This window comes from Aptenodytes patagonicus, chromosome 4 (genome assembly GCF_965638725.1).
Source record: "Aptenodytes patagonicus chromosome 4, bAptPat1.pri.cur, whole genome shotgun sequence".
Taxonomy (NCBI): domain Eukaryota; kingdom Metazoa; phylum Chordata; class Aves; order Sphenisciformes; family Spheniscidae; genus Aptenodytes; species Aptenodytes patagonicus.
This window is the reverse complement of record NC_134952.1, coordinates 42,775,086-42,796,539: the sequence shown is the minus strand read 5'-3', so window position 1 is coordinate 42,796,539 and position 21,454 is coordinate 42,775,086. Positions and strand designations below refer to the sequence as shown.

The following is a 21,454-nucleotide window of genomic DNA, read 5'->3' as shown; positions in this document are numbered from 1 at the left end:
TGAAGGTTAATAAAATAGTAGGAATTTGAATATTTTCTACCAGAAAACTGGAGTGAACGTTGGATTGTTTGTTTTCTGTAGTAGTTCGATATTGATACAGTAATAAATAAATTTTGTTATATATTTAGAAAGAAATTATTTATTCTTGCTTTAAAAAATGTATAGTTCAGGATTTACTTGACAGGATTTTTATTTTTCCCAATTGCATAAGTATGATTTCATTACAGCTGTGTCTGTAATGCTAAAGAAAAGCCTTTTATATAGCCTCAGACCTTGACAGTTGTGTAATAAATAATTAAAAGTATTGTAAATCATACTGCAAAGGCTTTCCAAGCTGCTACCAGATAGAGTATCAAAAAAATAGAACCAATAGGCATTTTTTTATCCAGTTTCCACTGATGTAAAATCAATTAATTTGCTTTCCTATAAATTAGGCTCATGAAGTTGTACAATTAGTGAGACGTTTACTCTGAGAAGTTTGGGAAAAGCAGAACAGACTTGTGATAAGTATATTTCAGTTTCTGTACAAGTTTTTTTGACTTTGAGGAAGAATATAATTCCAGCAACTTATCCCCAGTCCTCCTCCTATTTCTCATAGAGTTCATAGAAATTTAAGATTGGGATCAACCTCACTATATGACCAGAGTGGTATCAATAATCTCCCTGAGGCACGGTATCATTCCTTTCTTGACTATGTGTCCTGGTTTCGGCTGGGATAGAGTTAATTTTCTTCATAGTAGCTGGTATAGTGCTGTGGTTTGGATTTAGTAGGAGAATATGGCTTCCACAGTTCCCTGGATTGCCTATCCCATCGTTTCATTACTTTTATGGATAGAAAAATGTTCTTATTTTCTATCTGAAAAACCATAACATACATACATACATACATACATATATATCTCTCTACACATTTTTTACTACTTGGGTAGTCCTGTTTGATATGAAGGCAATTACTTTCACTTGAGGCATGGGCAGATTTAATTTTCTCACTCCATAACAAGTCAGCAAAGTACATTCCTTCATGCGTTTCTTGACCGAAAAATCTTCACACTTTTTAGTGGAAATGAATATAAACTTGCAAAACCACAAAAGGCATTTGTTCAAAGCAAGCAGTTCCTTCTCTAGTATGAAAGGAGAAAGTGATTTGATAAAATAACTTCCTTTACCCCCTTTTTTCTCAAAGACTAGTCTGTACTAGTCCCTGACTGGACTCTTGAACTAATTTTAGATTAAAAAAATGTTCACCCTCATGTCTTCTAAAGGTTTCAAAATACAAAATTTGCAGACAGGATGAGAACTCCACCAAGCGTAGATACTCCAGAAGTAGCTGAGACATTTACTGTCTAAAAAAAAAAAAAAAATCTTATTTTGTACATTTATCAAATCACCTCTCTGTTCAAGATAATTTAACCAGTATTTCAGCAGACATGCTGCACTGTGCTGTCCTGTCTGTGAGGATAAGGAAAAATGAGGAAGAACATTATTTTGTTTGCACTCAAATGGAAATTCACTTCCCAAAAAAGCAGAATGTGGTGGCAGTCTGAATTGATAATCTGTTATACTTATTAATCAAAATAATATGAAGTCCATCTCTACAGCGCAAGATGGCAAACTTGTATACAGCTGTGCATTAGGGAAATTCAGAAATGATGTAAAAGATACTACACATTGCTTTAAACAGTTTTTGCCCTCTGACTTGGCCAGATGCACTCTGACTCCCATATCAGGGAGCATAAAAGGTTATCGTGTAGAAGTTTATGTGGCAAAAAGGTGGAAAATGATGTCTGACTCAATGTTTTTATTCAGCTGATGATCTTTATTTCCCCTTCTACTTCTTACACTTTTTTTTTTTAAAGCTGATGTGTGACGGCATTCATTTTGAATTTGTGTTCCTCTGTCTACCCTTGCTATGAAATACAGTCACTTTCCCCCCGTAGGACTTCAGTGCTGTATTGAAATGTTGCTCTAGGATAAGATTAGATACCTGTTCTCCCTGTGAGAACTTTCATGAGAGATGATGAGCTCTGAGTTTGTGTGATGTGCAGAGACAACGTTGTACTAGATTCTGGATGGAATATTTAGGGGTAATAGACAAAATTTCTAATATACTTTAAAAAAAAAGGCAGAATTATCTCATCCAAAATAATGAGATGCACTGTAAGTAAGAAGACTTACTTATTTGTTGGTTCATGTATTAAAATAAACTCCTTTTATTTAGTAAAGCATTTAGCACGTGGAGAATTCTTATTCCCTATTACAAATCTTATTGGATTAAAAGATGCTTGAATGCTTATGGGTATGCTTAAATATTTTTGTAAATTACAGTCTTGACTTGGTGTGACTGTGAAGTCTTGGCTGAATAAACTAACAGCAGTGACTATAAACAGTAAATAAGTCAGATTTGTACACGGTTCTTCCCCACAGACACTGAGTGGCTTATGCTCTTTATCCACTTAGTTTCCTGTGTTAAGATGTCAAGCAATTGCTTAACTTCCTTTAACTTATATGGCAAAACCAATCTTTTTTACCGTGCCTAATGAATTATAAAAAATGTTCATCTGAATTATAAAAACAAACCCCCAAAAGAAAACCCAAAAGACCCTGAAACCAGAACCTCTTGCAATGTGTTTTGTTGTTTATAATTTTAAGCAACGTCCCCTATCCATTGCATGCAGAAGTAGTGCAGAACTCCTCTTCTGTTGCATGTTCAAATTGATTTACAGCTGATAAATTTTGCCAACAATACTCCTGTTCTCTTTATAATTATTATACCTGGCAACTGTACCAACACGTCTGATCCAAAGCCATTACTCTGCTATTACACATTTGTACTGAATATACAGAATTTTTTTTTATTTTCTTGTCTCACCCTAATCTTCTTCCCTTCGTGCCATCTGCTGAACAAGAGAGTTTATTCTCCTTCTGCTGTATCTGTATTTAATATAAGCAGAAGATGCTTTAACTGAGGTGTCCTTGAACTATCAGTTATCGCAAGCTGTCAAGCATAAAACTTAAAACCTTTAGGGCTAGGTATAGAGTGTATTGTTTCCTAGGAGACAGTAACATCCTTGAGTGGGGCTAAAAAATCCTTACAGAGCATCTGATATTTGGCCAAGCCAGTACTTTATCTGGATGGCTATAATGTCTTACTTTACCACTTTTTTATCTGAATATCTATGGAGAAGCATTTTGAGATGGTGTATTAAAACCCTTACAATAACATAATACTAAGCAATGTAGAGATGTCAACTCCAAAACCATCACAGTGTTTTAAGAAAAAAAACCCTAGCATATTTTCAAAATGTTGCTTACACTTACATTGAGTACTGAGTTAAAAATCAGTGTAATAACTCTGTAATCACAAGGGTTAGACAGCACTGTATGAATTAAATCGTAGGGTTCCCACGCAATGGAGCATTCTAATGGAATTTTGGGGCCCAGGTTGAATAGATGTGTCGTTCTCATGCTTTTGGGTTCTTCCCCTCCTTTTCCCCCTCCTTGAAAAATCAAAATCCAGGTAACTGAAATAAAACTTCTGATTGTCCTTAGTTTCTAGCTTTATTTACGCTGCAATTGTAAACCAGCCTCAGAGAGAGTTAGTATCAAGTCTTAGTGCTGGGTTGGTTTTATCCATCACATTTTGGTGAGCCCCCCTTTAAACCCAAAGAGGTCAAAAATTCACCGTCAGGCATTTTCATTCTCTCTGTTCCCTACAATACTTTATAGCCCTGATGCACTTTCTGAATTGCTATTTTGCCTTCAGGCAGAACAAACAGTAGAGGAGGACTTATATCTGTCTATTGATCGGTTAAAGTAGCCTTCCGTAGCCAGTAACGGGACATTAAACTCCTTCACGCTCTTTTTCATGAGAATTTTACTCCTCTTGCATTGTGAAGTTTTCCCTTGTCACCCTGGCATCTTAGGTAAACTTTTGGACAGGCCAGCTCCAAACCAGTGTGCAGTGATGGCAATTTCCGTCAGTCATCTAGGAAAGCAAATCAGTGACAGAAGAGAGTTTTAATGTGCTTAATGATAATTTGTAATGCTGAGGAGGCTCATATGTGGCAATTTTCTGTACAAAGGGAACCCTTCAGGCCTACTGATTATCCAAAAGTTGTACTACTATTTTTTTTTTTTAATACTTCTCTTCTAAGCTCTCTATTTCTCTCCTTCCAAGGAGAAAAAGGGTCTCTTTTTACCTGAGCTCTTTTATAGAAATTAGCCAACTGCTTTCAGCTGGATCTGGTAGATGACCACCTGATCTCTAGCTAATCAGGAGGAGCTGCAGGGTGAGAGAGCAAGCAAAAAAGAAAGCTGGGAGAAATATCCAGTGGATTCACAAAAGCCAACAAGCCTCTGTTAATGCTCTAGGTGTGTATTTTAATATAGTATTAGGAAAGAGTTATCCTTCACAACTTTTAGTGCACCTCATGGCCCAACTTACTGTATAACTGCAAAAGCAATTTGTATACTGCAATTGGTCAAATACTTCTGCAGCACAGTATGAGAAAGTTCAGCCTGTTCCTGAGTTGCTCTAGATAACAACCACGATATCTATTCTTTTGGCTTATGCACAGTGATATAGTGCTTCATATTCAGTGGGGAAGAGTGGAAGACTTCATTTTAAAAGTGCTTGTCTTAAGTTTCACTAACAGGGGACAATATGAAAAAACTGTAGTACTATGAAAAATATTCATCTCCTGAACAGCCAAATGGACTCCTTTAAGAAATGCAAAGCAAAGAATCCACCTTTCTTAATACAGGGTGAACAGATGCAATATACAGAAAATTGTATTGTAAAAACATCGATTAGCAATAGTATGTCTTATCATATAGGTCATTTATTCTGGAATTTCCATTATATTACTGGGATAAATCTCTTATTGAAAGCAAATTATAATAGTTACTTTGGGTCTACTTAGAATATGTACTGAAAGAGAGGGGCTAAAATTTCTATGTCTTGGGGGTTGAATGACATTAGCTTATTGTTACTGTATTATGAAACAGATTTGATACAATTGTACTATTGAATTTTGAGTAGTACTCTGACTCATCAGCTGCTTCTTTAATATTATAGATCTCCCCCATATTTAATATGAAATCATAAGGATTCACATAGAATCTTAATCTCTACATAGATTTTGTATTATGTTGGTGTGTTATGTGCATTTGGGGATGTTTGAAAATAAAAATGACAAGATACCTGTTAGTAATGAAATAGCATAAACAAAGGGTGTTTCATAATACAAACTAACTTTTTTCCCTTGTAAGCACCATTAATTATTTTCATTAAGAATTTAAATGAAATTGTAATTATATGCACAAAGTTTGGAATAAAAAAAATATTTTATCTGCACAAAATTCTAAAATTGACTAACTACAGTATCTTTAATTGCATATTCTATGTTTTTAATGTTATGTGCGTGTGCAATATGAAATAGAGCATTGACAGAGGCTCATGGGCTTTAAGGATACCACTGGATCTTTCTCTCAGCTCGCTGTTGCTTTCCTCTTCATCCCCTCCTGCAGCTGCTCCTGATTAGCTGAGGATCAGGTGGCCTTGGTCACTTATCAAATCCAGCTGGGAAGTTGATTAATTTCTCTAAAAGAGCTCAGGTGAAAGGAGGTATTCTCTTATGACTGGGCCCGGAGGGAGAGGGGTAGAGAGGTTATAAGCTGATCAATGAGATGTAGAGGAAAGTGTATCTTCTTGAGAACCTGAGTAGGCACAAAGGTCTCAGAAATTCTGAAGAGTTTGTCCTCTGAAAGAACGAGAAGGATAAAAATAGTTGAGAAGAAGTGAAGGCTTTTATGTTCTGATTTTCTTTGAAGTGTTTTTGTTTGTTCTCTCTTCTCGGACTTGAAGAGATAGAGGTATAGTTGCCTGAGGTAGGCACTAAGCAAGCCAAGTGACTGATGATGAGAACTAACTTGGGTATAAAAAGCTGGAATAGAAAGTCTGTGCTTTGCCAGGGAACAAGCAGTTGATTTCTTTAGGGAACCAAGGTGACCAGTTTCTGAAACCAAATCAGCAGTGCTGAGACATTAGAAGCACTGAGTACATCTGGCTGGTCCCTTGGAGCGCAAGGGTATTCAAGGAGTCCAGAGCAAAACATTTGGTTTCCTTACCATTTGTTCTGGAAAGTTGTACACCCTAAACTTCAGTGTTAAAGTTGCTTTTGGAAAAGGTGAGCGAGGAGGGAGGAGTGGTCTGCCTGCTAAAATGTAGAGTAACTGAATAATTAGGTTCCTCACATCAATCAAAAGGAATATTGCTGGAACTGATCCATTTGTTCATAATTTTGCTATGAAAGCTTGATTCTGATGCAAAAGGTCTTATTTAGCTTAATTTACAATTCAAATTTTTATGTGTAAATGGTTTTAAGCTGATTGTGTCTCTGGAAAGAAGGAAAGCTAGATGAATTGGGTGAATTCAGAGGGACATCGGAGTCCCATTTTTTGACCTACTTCGTATTTTTGTATTGGAAGTTACAGGAGTGTCACTAGAGATGTTCCAGACACAGTGTACTAATTGAAGTTCAGTCTAACTTATTTTTGTCTTTGTAGTCCATTTTGTGCTTTCAGTTTGAGGCAAATAATTGTTTTGTTTCATTGTAGGGAAAGGTGAACATGGAAAACCGTACCCTCTTACAGAGGAAGACCATGATGATTCTGCTTATAGGGAAAATGGCTTCAACATATTTGTTAGCAACAATATAGCACTGGAGCGATCCCTGCCAGACATCCGACATCCTAAGTACGTAAATTGTTTCCTGGACTATCTGATTTTAAGTTTTTTATCTTGGTATATCTCTAAATAACCTGTTTACCCAGAAGGTCAAACATGAACCCTCAGCCAACAAAAAGTGACCATTTCATTAAAAAGGAAATGGAAAATTTATCACTGTTGTTAAATCATTTGCTCTATCTGTCTTGTAAACTGACCTCTCATCTTATTAGTAACACATTAAGACTATAGAAGGCCTCTTTTAATTACAGAATGATTTTCATGGCATTTCTGGGTAGTGATTTGTTAGGCAGTGATAAATAACGTTTCTCATAGTTTTTCAGGTTCTCATTTGGTAATAGCTGCAGATCTTTAGGCTAGGGGGCAGGGTGATAAGTCGCATAAAATTTTTGGCTCCACGTTTAGGCTAGTGTTTCCATAACGTTTCTTTTGGTTTTGTTACATAAAAAGTGAAAGCAATCCAATAGCTACAGCTTACTACAGCTGATTTACACAGCGTAGAATTACATAAAAACAGAATGAGCAATGGTGAAATGCACATGCAGAATTGGGGGGGTGTTGAGTGATGGTATTGCTCCTTGATAGCAGTAATATCCTACAGAGGAATAGGATAAAGATTATTCTGGAAAATAACCACGGAGCTAAAAACGATCATACAGTTCTCAGCAAACATAACTTTCTTTTCATGTCCTGTAACTTTTGGCTCCCTTACACGAAGAGTAAAGGGATGGCACGTATGCCTTTAAGGAGTAAAGGCACGTATGCCTTTCTAGGCTTTAGGCTCTAGTCCTCTAGAGTCATTCTGAGCTCTAAGGGGGGGGATGATCTGGTTTGTCTCTTTACGTGGTGTTTTTCCCTCTTTTAATTGGGTCTTATGCAATTAGTGTATGGGGGAAAGGTACAGGACTGTGACAAAACTAATCGCCTCCATGACTAGGTTTGTATTTTCCTTCGGATACCGTTCCCTTTATTATACAATGTTTCAGGTTAAGACATCTACTCACTTCTTAACCTATACAATTTTGCTGTGTGAATTAGTTTGAAATTCTTCAGGGAACTGAACAGAACTTGAGAGCTTGACAGAAGTTCTTGGTGGGTGGAAAGAGAAATATCATGGCAACCAACACTTCTTGTTCCGTCAGATGTGGAATTGTCCTTTTCAAAGAATGAACAGTGTATAAATGTTTGCATAGTAAGATTTTAAAAAATAATTCACAATGGAGGAATTAACCAAAAAAAATTTCAAAAATAATATTTTGTTGGAGGTGTTTCCTATTTAATTGCCATGTTGCATTCTTTTGAGAAAACTGTTTGTCTGTTAATTTCTATATATTAGTATTGTTTGCATAGAATTGTCAAAAGAAATCATTTTTTTAATAAGCTGTATCTTTTAGATAGTTTGTTTGCCTTCTACTTTGCCAAGTTACCTGAAACTATTTATAGAAAGAGAGCTTCCAAGAAGTTTGATTACTGATGTACAGCTGTACAGCATCAAAGCTGTGTTAAATTACATAGCTGGCATAATAAATATGCTCATCAAGCATCCTTCTCTATTAGCAAAACTGCAGAGGACAATTACTAAATACAAAAGGAAGCTGACATGTTTATCCTCCCTTTGTGTTTTTGTTAGTTGGTCTTCTGGCAATTTCTTTCTCACCCGCTCCTGTCCGCACAGTCAATGACATTTCCCTGCATGTCCCCAGAAGCGATGTGAACGATGTGTTGTCAGAAGTGACATATTAGGAACAAGTCAATGCTACGTCAGCCTTTCTCTGCCCCCCTTCCATCTGCACCGATCCTTTAGTGACTTTCACCTAAGTGTCTTATATGGGAAACTTGAATCCTTAGGTATCTGGATCTTTTTCATGTTCCAATTCAGCTAGGTTCCTATGGTGTTCAGTTCATAATCTTGTATGGTTGATGTTTTGGTAGTGTCCTGAGTGAACTGACTTGTGTCATGTCCTTCTAACCTTCCTTATGTTAAACACTTGTAACACAAGTAGTCCATTAGTTAATTGACTGTATCACTTATCTTCTAAATGTAAAGATAAAAAATGTTCTTGCGCTACATTTGGATACTAAGTAGTACACCGATTAGAGCCCAACTTTGTCACCTTATACTTCTGACGGTTACACCTCGAAGCAAGTCTATGTCTTGAACTTCCAGGACACACAGAAGTCTGACAATGCTTTCTGACCTACTGTTGGAAACAAACCCATCTCTCAGCTGCTGTGTGTTAAATATGATGCAGGCCAGTCTCAGACCACACTTGACTTTTGGAAATGTGTCCTTTCTTCAGAAGCATGTGTGAAATGTGAAGTAGTTCATACTTCATAAGGTTGCTTTCAGAGAAACTAATTGGAAAACTGTATAACTTCTATGCTGGAAAAGGGTGTTCTTATTGAAATAAAATGAGAGTAGGTAATTCAAGTGAGGTATAGCAGGCAAGATCTAGTTTGGTCAGCTTCTGAGTATTATAAAGAGCTTTTGCTTTGTGGAGCATCTAAATGCCCTTCAGCTTTTAACTATCTTCTTTTGCCTGTTTGTGTGGGATACTATTATTACAGACCTTGAGCTTTTGATCGTCTGCCCCTATTTAGTGTATACCATTGTGCACAGGGGCTTGTCTGTACTGAAGACTAATTTCCTGAAAATGTTGTCTAGGATTTGTGTTAAAGAACCAATAGAATGGTTTTATTGCCATCAGTAGAAGAATTCACAAAATGAACCTTCAAATACAACAAAGACTGAGTGGTGAATCCTCTAATTTGGATCAAAATTGGAGGCTTGCCAATGTGACGCCCATCTACAAGAAGGGCCGGAAGGAGGATCCGGGGAACTACAGGCCTGTCAGCCTGACCTCGGTGCCGGGGAAGATTATGGAGCGGTTCATCTTGAGGGCGCTCACAAGGCATGAGCGGGACAACCAGGGGATCAGCCCAGCCAGCACGGGTTCATGAGAGGCAGGTCCTGCTTGACCAACCTGATCTCCTTCTATGGCCAGGTGACCCACCTAGTGGATGAGGGAAAGGCTGTGGATGTGGTCTACCTGGACTTCAGCAAGGCCTTTGACACCGTCTCCCACAGCATTCTCCTCGAGAAGCTGGCGGCTCATGGCTTAGACAGGTGTACTCTGTGCTGGGTCAAAAACTGGCTGGACGGCTGGGCCCAGAGAGTTGTGGTGAATGGAGTTCCATCCAGTTGGCGGCCGGTCACGAGCGGTGTTCTCCAGGGCTCAGTTTTGGGGCCGGTCTTGTTCAACATCTTTATCAATGATCTGGATGAGGCGATCAAGTGCTCCCTCAGTAAGTTTGCAGACGACACCAAGTTGGGCGGGAGCGTTGATCTGCTCGAGGGTAGGAAGGCTCTGCAGAGGGACCTGGACAGGCTGGATCGATGGGCCCAGACCAATTGTATGAGGTTCAACAAGGCCAAGTGCTGGGTCCTGCACTTGGGCCACAACAACCCCATGCAGCGCTACAGGCTTGGGGAGGAGTCGCTGGAAAGCTGCCTGTCAGAAAAGGACCTGGGGCTGCTGGTTGATAGCCAGACCAATTGTATGAGGTTCAACAAGGCCAAGTGCTGGGTCCTGCACTTGGGCCACAACAACCCCATGCAGCGCTACAGGCTTGGGGAGGAGTCGCTGGAAAGCTGCCTGTCAGAAAAGGACCTGGGGCTGCTGGTTGACAGCCAGCTGACCATGAGCCGGCAGTGTGCCCAGGCGGCCAAGAAGGCCAATGGCATCCTGGCCTGGATCAGAAATATTGTGGCCAGCAGGAGTAGGGAAGTGATTGTGCCCCTGTACTCGGCCCTGGTGAGGCCGCACCTCGAATACTGTGTTCAGTTTTGGGCCCCTCACTACAAGAAGGACGTTGAGGTGCTGGAGTGTGCCCAGAGAAGGGCAACGAGGCTGGTGAAGGGTCTGGAGAACAAGTCTTATGAGGAGCGGCTGAGGGAACTGGGGTTGTTTAGCCTGGAGAAAAGGAGGCTGAGGGGAGACCTCATTGCTCTCTACAACTACCTGACAGGAGGTGGTAGCGAGGTGGGTGTCTGTCTCTTCTCCCAAGTAACTAGTGATAGGACGAGAGGAAATGGCCTCAAGTTGCGCCAGGGGAGGTTTAGATTGGACGTGAGGAAAAATGTCTTGACTGAAAGAGTGGTGAAACATTGGAACAGGCTGCCCAGGGAAGTGGTTGAGTCCCCATCCCTGGAGGTATTTAAAAGACGAGTAGATGAGGCGCTTAGGGACATGGTTTAGTGGGTGGTGGTGTTGGGTCGATGGTTGGACTCGATGATCTTGGAGGTCTTTTCCAACCTCAATGATTCTATGATTCTAAAAGGTATTTAAATTGAAAGAGCAAGAGCAGCTATAGCAGTTTCTACATTTCTCTGAAATCACTTCATCGAAAAAATTTTATTCCGGAATCTTAGACCAAAGAAATTTCAAGTCCCACTTCTAAGTGATTGGTTTTCTGGGAAGTGTGCAAAGATAGCAGATAACGAAAACTTGCTCTTTTTAATCCAAATGAACATTCTCCTTCTTGGATTCTTTGGAAATTGGGCTCAGGATTTGCGAAATACATCTTCCTGGAGGGGGATGGGTGGAACTAAACAAATGCTTAGTTGATTGAGCTCTGAGAAATTCAGGTTTTCATTTTTTTTAATAATATTCTTGTTTTTTTCCTTTGTGTGATATACTTAAAGCACTTCAGCAAGATGTATTCAGATTGATTCTTCTTTCCTTTCTTAAGACACTAAAATGGGTGTGCTCTAAAAATAGAGAAATGAAACAGTTAACTTCTGTTTTAAGGCTGACTTAACAGCTTCCCTGTGTCTTTAACATGTTTCTATTGCATTCCTCTAATATTTTCCATGGGGTTTTTTTCTGTCTTTCAAAGCTACCCTTGAAGAATATTTTTTTTCCATTTCTGAGTGGTCTTTGATGTCTTGTTTCTGTCCCACTCTCATGCAAAAGCCTTCTCACAGTGGATGCTCTCGCCAAGTTATATTAGCTAATTCTCTGTTCTTTACTCACAATCACCCCCTGGCTTTAAGTTTAAACACACCACCCCACCCCCACCCCCCAAAAAAAAAACCCTACAACACAAACAAAACTTTTTCTTTTTCCTTTAATTCCAAATGAAAATCTAAAATGGGTTTATCGTCTCAGTTCATTGGGATTTCAGGACTGATTTAGTGAAAATAAGAGTTCTGGTCACCTAAAGTAGAAGGCAACATTATGAATTTTGGATAGTATTGGGAGCTGGTAATGGAATTACTAAGAGTTAGAAGTTCTGTACCAATATGAAAAATATTTCAAAATCCACGAGAAGAGTGTTTTTATTTTTACTTTTCACCTGCCCCATGCCACTTTCTGTAGTCTGGAATACAATAAACCCGATAAAGGTAGCAAAAATGCTGGCAGTATTGTTTTCTATTGTAGAGAGACAAATGCTACTTACTCTAATTATTTAATACAGCAGTTACCATTAATTCTTCTCTTTTCAACATTATTAAATATTCTGCTAATCATACCAGTTTTGTTCAAACAAACAAAACTGAATCTGATTTTAATGAGGCTTGGGGGAATGATTGCAATCATCTAGTCTCAACAGTGAATACAAATTTTGCGGTATATCCTGTTTCAAACTCCTAAGTCCTTGTAAACTAGAGCATGCAATTTTTAGCTTTTCATTCTTGAATCAAGGAATTCAAGTTAATTTCTGATACCAACAGAATTGCAAGCATTATAATTTAAAATCTTCCATGGTTTTGGTATGTTTGTATAGCTTGATTTCAACAACAGGTCTCCTTTTGTCTGCAGTTTGTAGATTATTTGTTGATATCTTGTGTAGTCACAGATCAGATGCACAAATCCTTGTTGGCTTGCCTGAATAATCTATCACAAGAAATCCCATTCTTTTTAGATTTCCATGGGCATAGATAGATTCATTTTGTACTGAAGTTTTTAATGTTCATATTGTACATTAAGGATGCCCAACCTGATTTTTGTGACGTCTGGTTTTTAGCACATATAGGCTGGAATCAGTGTTTCCAAGTGTTGACTGCTGGTCTTGCTATTGCTGTGTGAAGTGGTGGCCCTTCACTGTCACTCCAAGCAGTATTCCTTTTCAGAAGTCTGAGCTATGCTTCGTTTTTTTACACATTAAACTTTTCACAGGCCTCAGAAGAAATGCATTTTCATATTCAAAGAAATACAGGTGTTTAGCTAACGGCTGTGAGATCTTCTGTGTCCTGAACACTAATGAGATTTTCTTTCTTTTTAATAGTAAAAAAAGCAAATTTCACTCTACCTGTTCTGCATAACCGAAACTCTTCAACTCTCCCTCCTTATCAGTAGCAGAAGCTGAGAGAATGCCTGAACGGTTCTCTCAAAATATTTGAATGTAGTGTGGTTGCTGTCCCTTGTATTTTTAAAAGAGGCTAAAATGAATATGTGATAGGATTTCTTGGGGGTGGGGTGGTGTTGTTTGGTTTTTTGTTTGGCTGTATCTTTTTCTGTCTTTGTAATAGTTGTAGAGTTACTGTTAATCGTTAGTTATGTTTTAGTAAACTTTGCAGAAAGACTAGAATTACTAGACTAATATGGGAAAGGGATATATTATATAAATATAGTTATACAGTCATGCAGTAGTTCGTATCTGAACCCTCTAAAAATTTTCAGTTATGGCATTGAATGTATTTAATTACTTTCTTTTTATAAATACAGTGCATTTGTTACAGTTTAAGCTATGTATATTGTCCTTAAAAATGAAATTTAAAAATCCATCTTTAATCCAGTACTCCAAGATAGATTCCAATGAATTCCCTCAGCATTCTATGATCTTAAAGACAGGCTTAGGTTGTCCTACTTCAAGACACTAAAAGAAAAATGATTTAATCTAATTTAAGTATGCTGAACTTCACAATATTTAATAAGGCTCATGGAAGTAGTTAGTTGTTTGGATCAATCTTCTGTTGAATTTTTGATTTTATGTTGAAAGAAACTAAGAGAGTAGGTGGTTTCTTTCTAGTTCCCATTCACTTTGGGAAATCGGAAACATCTTTATAGACATATACATGCTGCATTGCTTTGTACCGCTGTTTACTGGTATTACCTTAACCTCATCTGGCCACAGAGCAACTGGTTAAACTCAAATCGTGCTTTTACTGGGGTAGTGAGAAAGCTGGAGGTTATTACTCTGACTGCTTCTCAAGGCATTTTGTGCAGTTACTGAATAATGTAGCGAAGGTGGAAAGTCATGCGGTCAAAAACATTATAGGCAATGTCCCCATTTCCAAGCCTCACCAGATTGTTCTCTGCAATTGCTTCAGGGCATTTCATCCAAAGTGCAGCTCCACAAAACAGGATCAGGAATATTTTATACTCAGGAAAACTTGTGGCCTTCTGTCTCTGTCATGCCTGCTGTCAGTCCCTCTGCACGATATGTATTGATAGTAACAAATAACATGGAATAATTCCCAAGTGTTTTTTGGGTGCTTTGTGTGTCTCTTTTTTTTTATGGCAGGAACAGCTAAAATGTGGCTGAAGATTGACGATTCCCCTTCCGTCCATTGGTGAGGAACAGGCCGCAGTGTTTAATAGGCCAGTGAGGAGAGTCCAAGCCTGATGGGTCTGTTTCTGTTTACTGAAAATAATTTGATAAAAGAGTAAGCTGTTTATACAAGAGGAAAGTAGTTCTTGTGTCTTTAGATGCCTTGCATGTTACCTAGAATCCAGTAAAGCCTCCCACACTGCTGAGAAAATAGCAAGCTGCAGTAAACACAACTGTGAAATCTAAACTTAATAAGGACAGGAATACTGAAGGATATCTACCCTCCAGCCAGTTCTGAGCATCTGGTATAGCCAAGTCTATTAGCATTTGGCAATGGTTAAGCCAGAACTTTTAAGTCTCAAATAATACAATACTAAAATTGGAAAGTACATGTAACCTCACTCAGATATGTGAGAAATGTGGAATGTTCTGGGGATCTGTACCTTTGCAGTTCACAGGTGAAAGTGATAATGTTATATGCTGTTAATTTAATAGTTTTATGAAAAGCTTCAGTTTACCTTCCTTTTTCTTATATATCCGTTCTTGTTTCCTTTCCAAGCATATTTTCATACAATTAGGCGTGTATCTAAAGTAAATTTGCATAAGACTGGATACTTCTAAGCAAATGAAATTTCAGCTCTAATATTAACAAAACACAGCAAGTGCCAGTGGTATGTTCTCACTGGCAACAAAATTAGCTATTATACCTCATGTAATAAGGACAGCAAATGTGCAGCAAGGCTGGCACGAAAAAGCAACTTCTTTCTATTTTGCCTGGTTTGATTATGAATGACCTTATCAAGCTCTGATTTTCCAAAGGCTGCGCTGGCCGCAAGATGTGGTAGAAGGCATGAGAACTTACTGATCATGCTGGCACCTGTAGTCCATGAGGCCCGATGGCAGCATTCTCACAGCATTTGCTCCCATATCTGTCGGCTGTGATTTTGGTGTTATAGACACTGGTCAGACCTGGTAATATCTCGCCCATTATTTAAACTCATATATTGTGTATGGGAGATGATGTTGAGAGGGAGGTGTGAGCCTGGTCACATATTGCTGTGAAAGGGAGTGGAGGAGAGATGTAGGGAGATCACAGAAGGGGTATCTTAAAATACTTAGGCAAACTGGACATTGTAAGTCCGTAGGCCCTGATGGGAAGTACCCATGAATGCTGAAGGAACTGGTATCATTTTGAGGCCACTCAACTATCTTTGAATGACCGCAGCAACTGGGAGAGGTTCCTGAGGACTGGCACAAAACTGGGATGAGTGGTTGATATGCCAGAGGGTTCCTAGAAGCCTACGGGATGGCTTTGGAATATAAGGGTAAGTGGTAAAAGGATAATTAGGATTTCTAAAACAGAAGTGAAAGGGTATTTGAACATCACGGGTTGATTTGTTCCTGAAGTGGTGTGCTTAAAATGCACTTTGAGATGACAAAAACCTGAGGTTCTAATCCTGTTTCTCCTCCTTCAGCCAGGAAAACAAACCTAGACTCAAAATAGAGGCTTTTTATGTAAGGTCTGCCTGACTTTTCAGAGGCAATCAGATCAGTATGCTTGATGTGAATGAATGAATTTTGACTATACTGATATTTCTGTAATCTTCTCAAAAAAAAAAAAGTGGTTTGGGTGTGCGTATGTGTATATATTATATAAATTGGGCTGCTTGCTGGTATTTTGGAATTCATAGGTAATAAAGTGCAAGGTTTAAGCTGAAATATAGTACTAAGATGTTTGCTTAGTAAGACATCTTATGTAAGCTTGCTTATGAGGGATTTTGAGATGATATAGAATTACTATATGCATTCATTTTTTTCCCTAGCCTAGATTTAATACATATGGGTAAGTAGATAAGTTTCTTAAAGCATGTTAAAGACTGATTTTTTTTTTAATTTATTTTTTTAATTTTTGTTAGATCTTTCCGTGAGTGATAGTGAGGTATAAAACCATCATCTTGTAAAACAAAGCTTTGCAAACATGAACATGCGTTGTGTCATAAGGCTTACCTGCCTCTTATGTTCTTCCCTTGGTTAGAGAAGCCGTTCAGTTTGAAGGATTAAGTGAGGCAAACTCACTGACTTTGATTTCTTCAAAGACATGCAGTGCTGCTGGAGAGATTGTCCATGACAGACCAAAATGATGCAATTTGACATAAAGTAACAAGCACCTAATTCAGCTCTATCAGCTCTGATGAAGTCCATACTGAGGGAAACCTACATAAATAACACAGGGCTTTGCCTATTTAGTTTCCAAGACATGTTGTTTGTTGGTGCATTTAATAGCAATAATGCAAACTATTTCTGCTGTACAATTTAATCTTTCCTTTTTTTTTTCCCCCCATAAAAATAGCAATAATGTTTTGGAAAAGGTTTATTTGTTCTAGTAGGGAAAAGTGTTGTGACATTTATTGAGGCCCATACCCAGTAATGCCTGCTTGCTTCCCAGCTGTGAGCCACTGTGAAAATAAAGATTACTTTCCCCTCCATCAACTCACACCCAAGCTAATTTTACAGCCTTGTCAAACGACAGCAGAAATTACTAGTTATCACTACTTTATCAGGCTCGATTGACAAGGCTAGATTGGAACAGAAACATGGTGTGACTGAAGCTTGTTGCTGTAAATTGAATACTTTGACAAGCTAAGACAATTACTATGTAAATCTTCACTGGAAGATGTTTTGTCCTGGTAGCTTTGTAGAGGGCTTGTCAGTAGCTGGGAGCCCAGCGGGTGCTGTAGTTCCTTTAATAAAGGGAAAGAAAAGGTCAGATCTGAAAAAGCAGCTCAGCTAAGAGAGCATGTGCTGACAAAGCCAGTGGGGGAGAAAAAACGGTTGAAAATCTCTTTCTGTTTTGCTCTAACTTTCTCTGGCACTTGCTGTAACAGGAGAAAATTGGAGGTGGGCTACTTTTATGATCCAGTAACTGCCCTAGTAGGCTGTTACCTTGCTTCCTAAATGCAGCAAAGGGATGTCTGCGAGACATTTAACTTCTCCTATGTTATTATCTATCAGAAAGGGTGGTTTACAAGGTTGTTGATGTGTCTAGAAGGCACAGAACCTGGTAACTGGCCAAGGCATTGCTATTGGCATCCCTCAATGTGCATAAAAGATTGTTGTTGCTATATTCACAGGGTCAAACAAATTGCTGCTTTTATGAATCAGCTTTTGCTGTAAAGTGGCTGAAATGGCACCATCTCTGCTCTCCTTTCTCATCGTTTTAGAAGCCCATTTTCTTTCATTTGTTCTTCTACAGAGGTAGTAGATTTCTGCATTTTTCTGTTAACAGAGAAGCTGTAAAGATGGAGAATTTTGCAGTTCTGCATCTTTTCTTAAGCTAGTATGATGATTTAGGACCTTCTTTTCCTACTTATAAACTCATCAGGGAATTAAACAGAACTATCCCTATACCTTGAAGTAAAAGGATGCTATTTCTTTATTTCTGCCTGGTAGAATAGGCTAACCTACAAAATGAAATCCTAATAGTCTTAGGACTCTCAGTGAATAACAAAGAAGTGTAATTGTAACTCCTTTTCACTACCTTTCTTTTTATGAGTGGTCCTCTTCTCAAGTTGTATTTTATTAGTGCCTGCTGCAAATAGCTTCCAGGTGTTTCTGTGACAATTTTTTTTTTCTTCCTCAGGCAGGTTAGTATTTCAGGCATAGAGGAACCTCTTACTATTCTTTTAACCTTCTAAAAGTCTCCCTGCAACTTTGAAACTGACTCTAAAAGTGTTTTATTCAGAAACTCGGTTTTGATTCTTGTTTCAACCCAGCAGAAGAATTCTGTATCTCAAAGGAATAACTAAATCAGTATTAAGTGTTTTAAAGCAAGTTAAAGGGTGTGACAGTGTAGCATTTTATGAATAAGCCTTGAACTCCTGGAACCAAATACCCATCTACAATAACAAACTGTAGGAACAGCATGCCAAATACAAAGCTGGTAGAAAGTTCCACTTTGTCAGTTATGTATATTTAACGTTTTTCACTATACAAATTATTTACAAATAAATTCTACCTTACCTTTTTGTAAATAACTTTGATTTCATAGTAGCCGTTTTCTGGTGACTCTGTGGTAGGTGTGTATAATAAACAGTATTGTGCAACTTTCCGAGTTCAGTTTCTCAAAACTGTAATAAACGACATACTTGAATCATACATATGATTAGTGCTTAGTAATGTATGTAATAATGGAAGGGAGAGAGGAAGGAGATTCTTTGGCCAGAGATAGTGAAGAGGTACTTACTGCTTTGAAAATTAATTCGGAAACAGCTCATGTCCTGGTAGAGAGGTCCTCTGTTTTTAAAAGTCTCATCTGAAAGTCTCTAAGGGACAAATGTAATGATGTAGTATTATTCTTTGATAAGAAATATCAGATATTAAGTTCTGAAATATCATGGAGAGAAAGACAATATTGATCAAGGATAGCAGTACTTGAAAGCATAATTCAAGGTTCATAACTTTTGATTCATGATAATACAATGACATTTTCAAGATTATCTGATTCATCAGCAAATTCATCATTTTGTGCCAATTTTTTCAGACATACATACACAAGTGTTTGTGTTTATAAAATATTTTTCTGGCAAAGTCCAAATTGCTAATGTTATTTCATAATTCTGAGGATTTGTGCGAGGGAAATGCATAATGCCCCTTGCACATCCTCCTTGTCTAAACTCCCTTTGTTCTGAATGCTAATGTAATAACTTCAGTAAGAAAATACAGGTGTGAGCTACTAACCTAGCAGGATGACAGTTGCTTATCATGGTTATTTTCTTCCTAGGTAGTTCTACCAAGACGTTTGTATATCATTTTCAGACTTCACACAGAAATTATTCTGAAATTTAAGAGTTTATTAAATAACAAGTTTGCAGAAATCTATTAACATTTATGCTAAGCAAATGTCATTCTCATAACCTTAGCTACTGAACCTATTATTCAGCATTGTTCCACGAATAAGTGCTGGTGTGCTGTACTTAAATATGTGATGTTTAAATGCAAGAAAAGACACATCTTTGGGAAAGCATCTGTAGTACTTTATTAAGGTCAATCTGTAGTATTCTATTCAGGTTAAGCAGAAAATGCTTATGCTGAGTAGGAGTGCTTTTCTAGTTTCAATCGTCAGGTTCTTCTCCGCCTTGAATAGTATTCCTGCCATGAGTCCTAGATATGTACAGCTGTTTCTTCACCCCCTTACCCCCCCGCCCCACAACTTGTTGATTCAGGCATTTGAATACTGCACTTATGAAATAAATGACCTTGCTTTCCAAGGTCTTAAAATAATCTCTTTTGATGGCAGCCACTTATTCATTTTGAAAAGTACAACCAAAAGACTAGTTATTTTTTGACTGAACTCTGTCTGAAAAGTTCTGCATTTTTAAGTGTCTAGGGCAAGTGCATGGTTTAGAAATACAAAAATTTTGCCATTCAAACTACCTGAATAACACTTACTGCCCACATAGTGCCTTCATTCGTTTAAAGTGTGCAAGTAAGTTGCAGTGCCTTCAGGTGGAGGTTGACAACTGGAGTTCATGTGTGCAAGTACTATCATTTTCTAAATCAATACAAGTTTGACAAAATTTTTCCACTGAAATTGTGAGGCTTTGGAAAATAAAATTATTTTGCTCAGCAGTATTTTAAATATTTCTGTAGGAAGTCAGTTCAGTTTCATTTAACATATATACCATAATTCAAAAAGTTTTATCTAACGAATATTAGTGCTCATTTAAACACTGTTAAAATTGGATGGTAAGGGTAATCTTTTATATATAGCATTTCTTCTTTCTACAGTAAACCTTGCTTTTTTTATTTTAACAAATTTTGGTAAGATTGCATTCTTCAGGAAATACGAAAGCCTCTTGAACTATAGTTTTGCATTTCTTTGGAGGATCAAGAATCTTGCTTTTAAAACATTCATTCCACAGGGTAGTTAAGCTATTAACCAAATTAATTTTAGAGAGTAGACATATTGAAATCAGGTCTGTATTTTGCTTAGGAATGCTTAAAATGCTGTTATGTTAGGATTATTTTGGTGAGAGCAAAAAGCATGTAGTCTTGAAAGTATCACTTTATGGTGGCTGAAAAATAAAATAGTTATTTATTAAGAGGTATGTTAGAACCTTGGAACCAGCATAGATAATAAAGCAAGGTTAGTTTGAAGCTATGATCAAACTTTACTTCAGCACCTCTGCAAATGCACTCTACAGAATTTTTGCTAATGAACTACTGTTGAAAGAACACTTCTAAAAATCTTTGATGCTGATGCAAAATTATTGCAGTTAATGGTAAAAGTATCTAGTAGCTTATCTGGTAACTTTGCTGATGCTTCTTGGTTTTAAACATCATTCTCATCAGTAGAACACAGATGAATTGACATACATAGATTTATATAACACATATATTATATATTATATTATTATTTATATATAATATATTATGGATTTATGTCAGTTACTGTTACATATAAAAACTGTTATCTTTTCTGCTTAATACATGAATCATACATCTACCTAGACTGGTTTATTCTATGTTGTAGGCACCACTAATAAATTTAAATGTCATAATGGTTTATGATTATGGACTTCACTCTGACCTAGTGATATGGTAACTAGTTCTTTGTTCTAGGCAGAAAGACCTGATCGTTATTTCAAAGACTAGCAATGGCTTACAAGAAGCAGTGTCTGTGCTTCCAAGTAGTCTTCTGGCAGCCAGGGTATTTGGCATCATTTCTAAAATGCAGGATGTAAAGAACCACACTAATGGAGTTTGAACAAATGCTGCACGCGTATATGATTATTCTCTTGGAAAATCCAGTGTCTCAGCAGTGGATGTCTAACTGCATCTTTATTGCAATTCATGGGCCTTTCCTGAGCGTTACAGCTATCCATCAGATCTGTCCTGCAGCCCCTTACAGCGCAGAGCCAGCTATATGCTGCTATAGATATTGCTGAATAGAACTTCAAATAAAATGGATTTCTGTGTTAAGCCTTCTAAAACCTAGTGATCTTCTGTTACAGTTAGAGTGTCGTGTCAGAGAGCAAGGGGCTAAAAATGAGCGGAATTTAACTTGCTGAAGAAAGGCAAGTAGGCCACTGCTATGAAACCTAACAGACTGTCTTAATGATAGATGATGAAATTTCTATGAATTTGAAA

General features: G+C 37.7%; 1 protein-coding gene across 1 annotated transcript in view; it reads left to right on the top strand.

Annotated features, from left to right (window-relative positions):
• The window catches only part of GALNTL6 (polypeptide N-acetylgalactosaminyltransferase like 6), a 507,998-nt gene that overhangs the window by 199,901 nt on the left and 286,643 nt on the right, over positions 1 to 21,454 (top strand). The window contains exon 3 of the mRNA XM_076336517.1: positions 6,619 to 6,757. Coding sequence (XP_076192632.1) covers positions 6,619 to 6,757 — 139 coding nt within the window. The remainder of the gene's footprint in view (positions 1 to 6,618; positions 6,758 to 21,454) is intronic.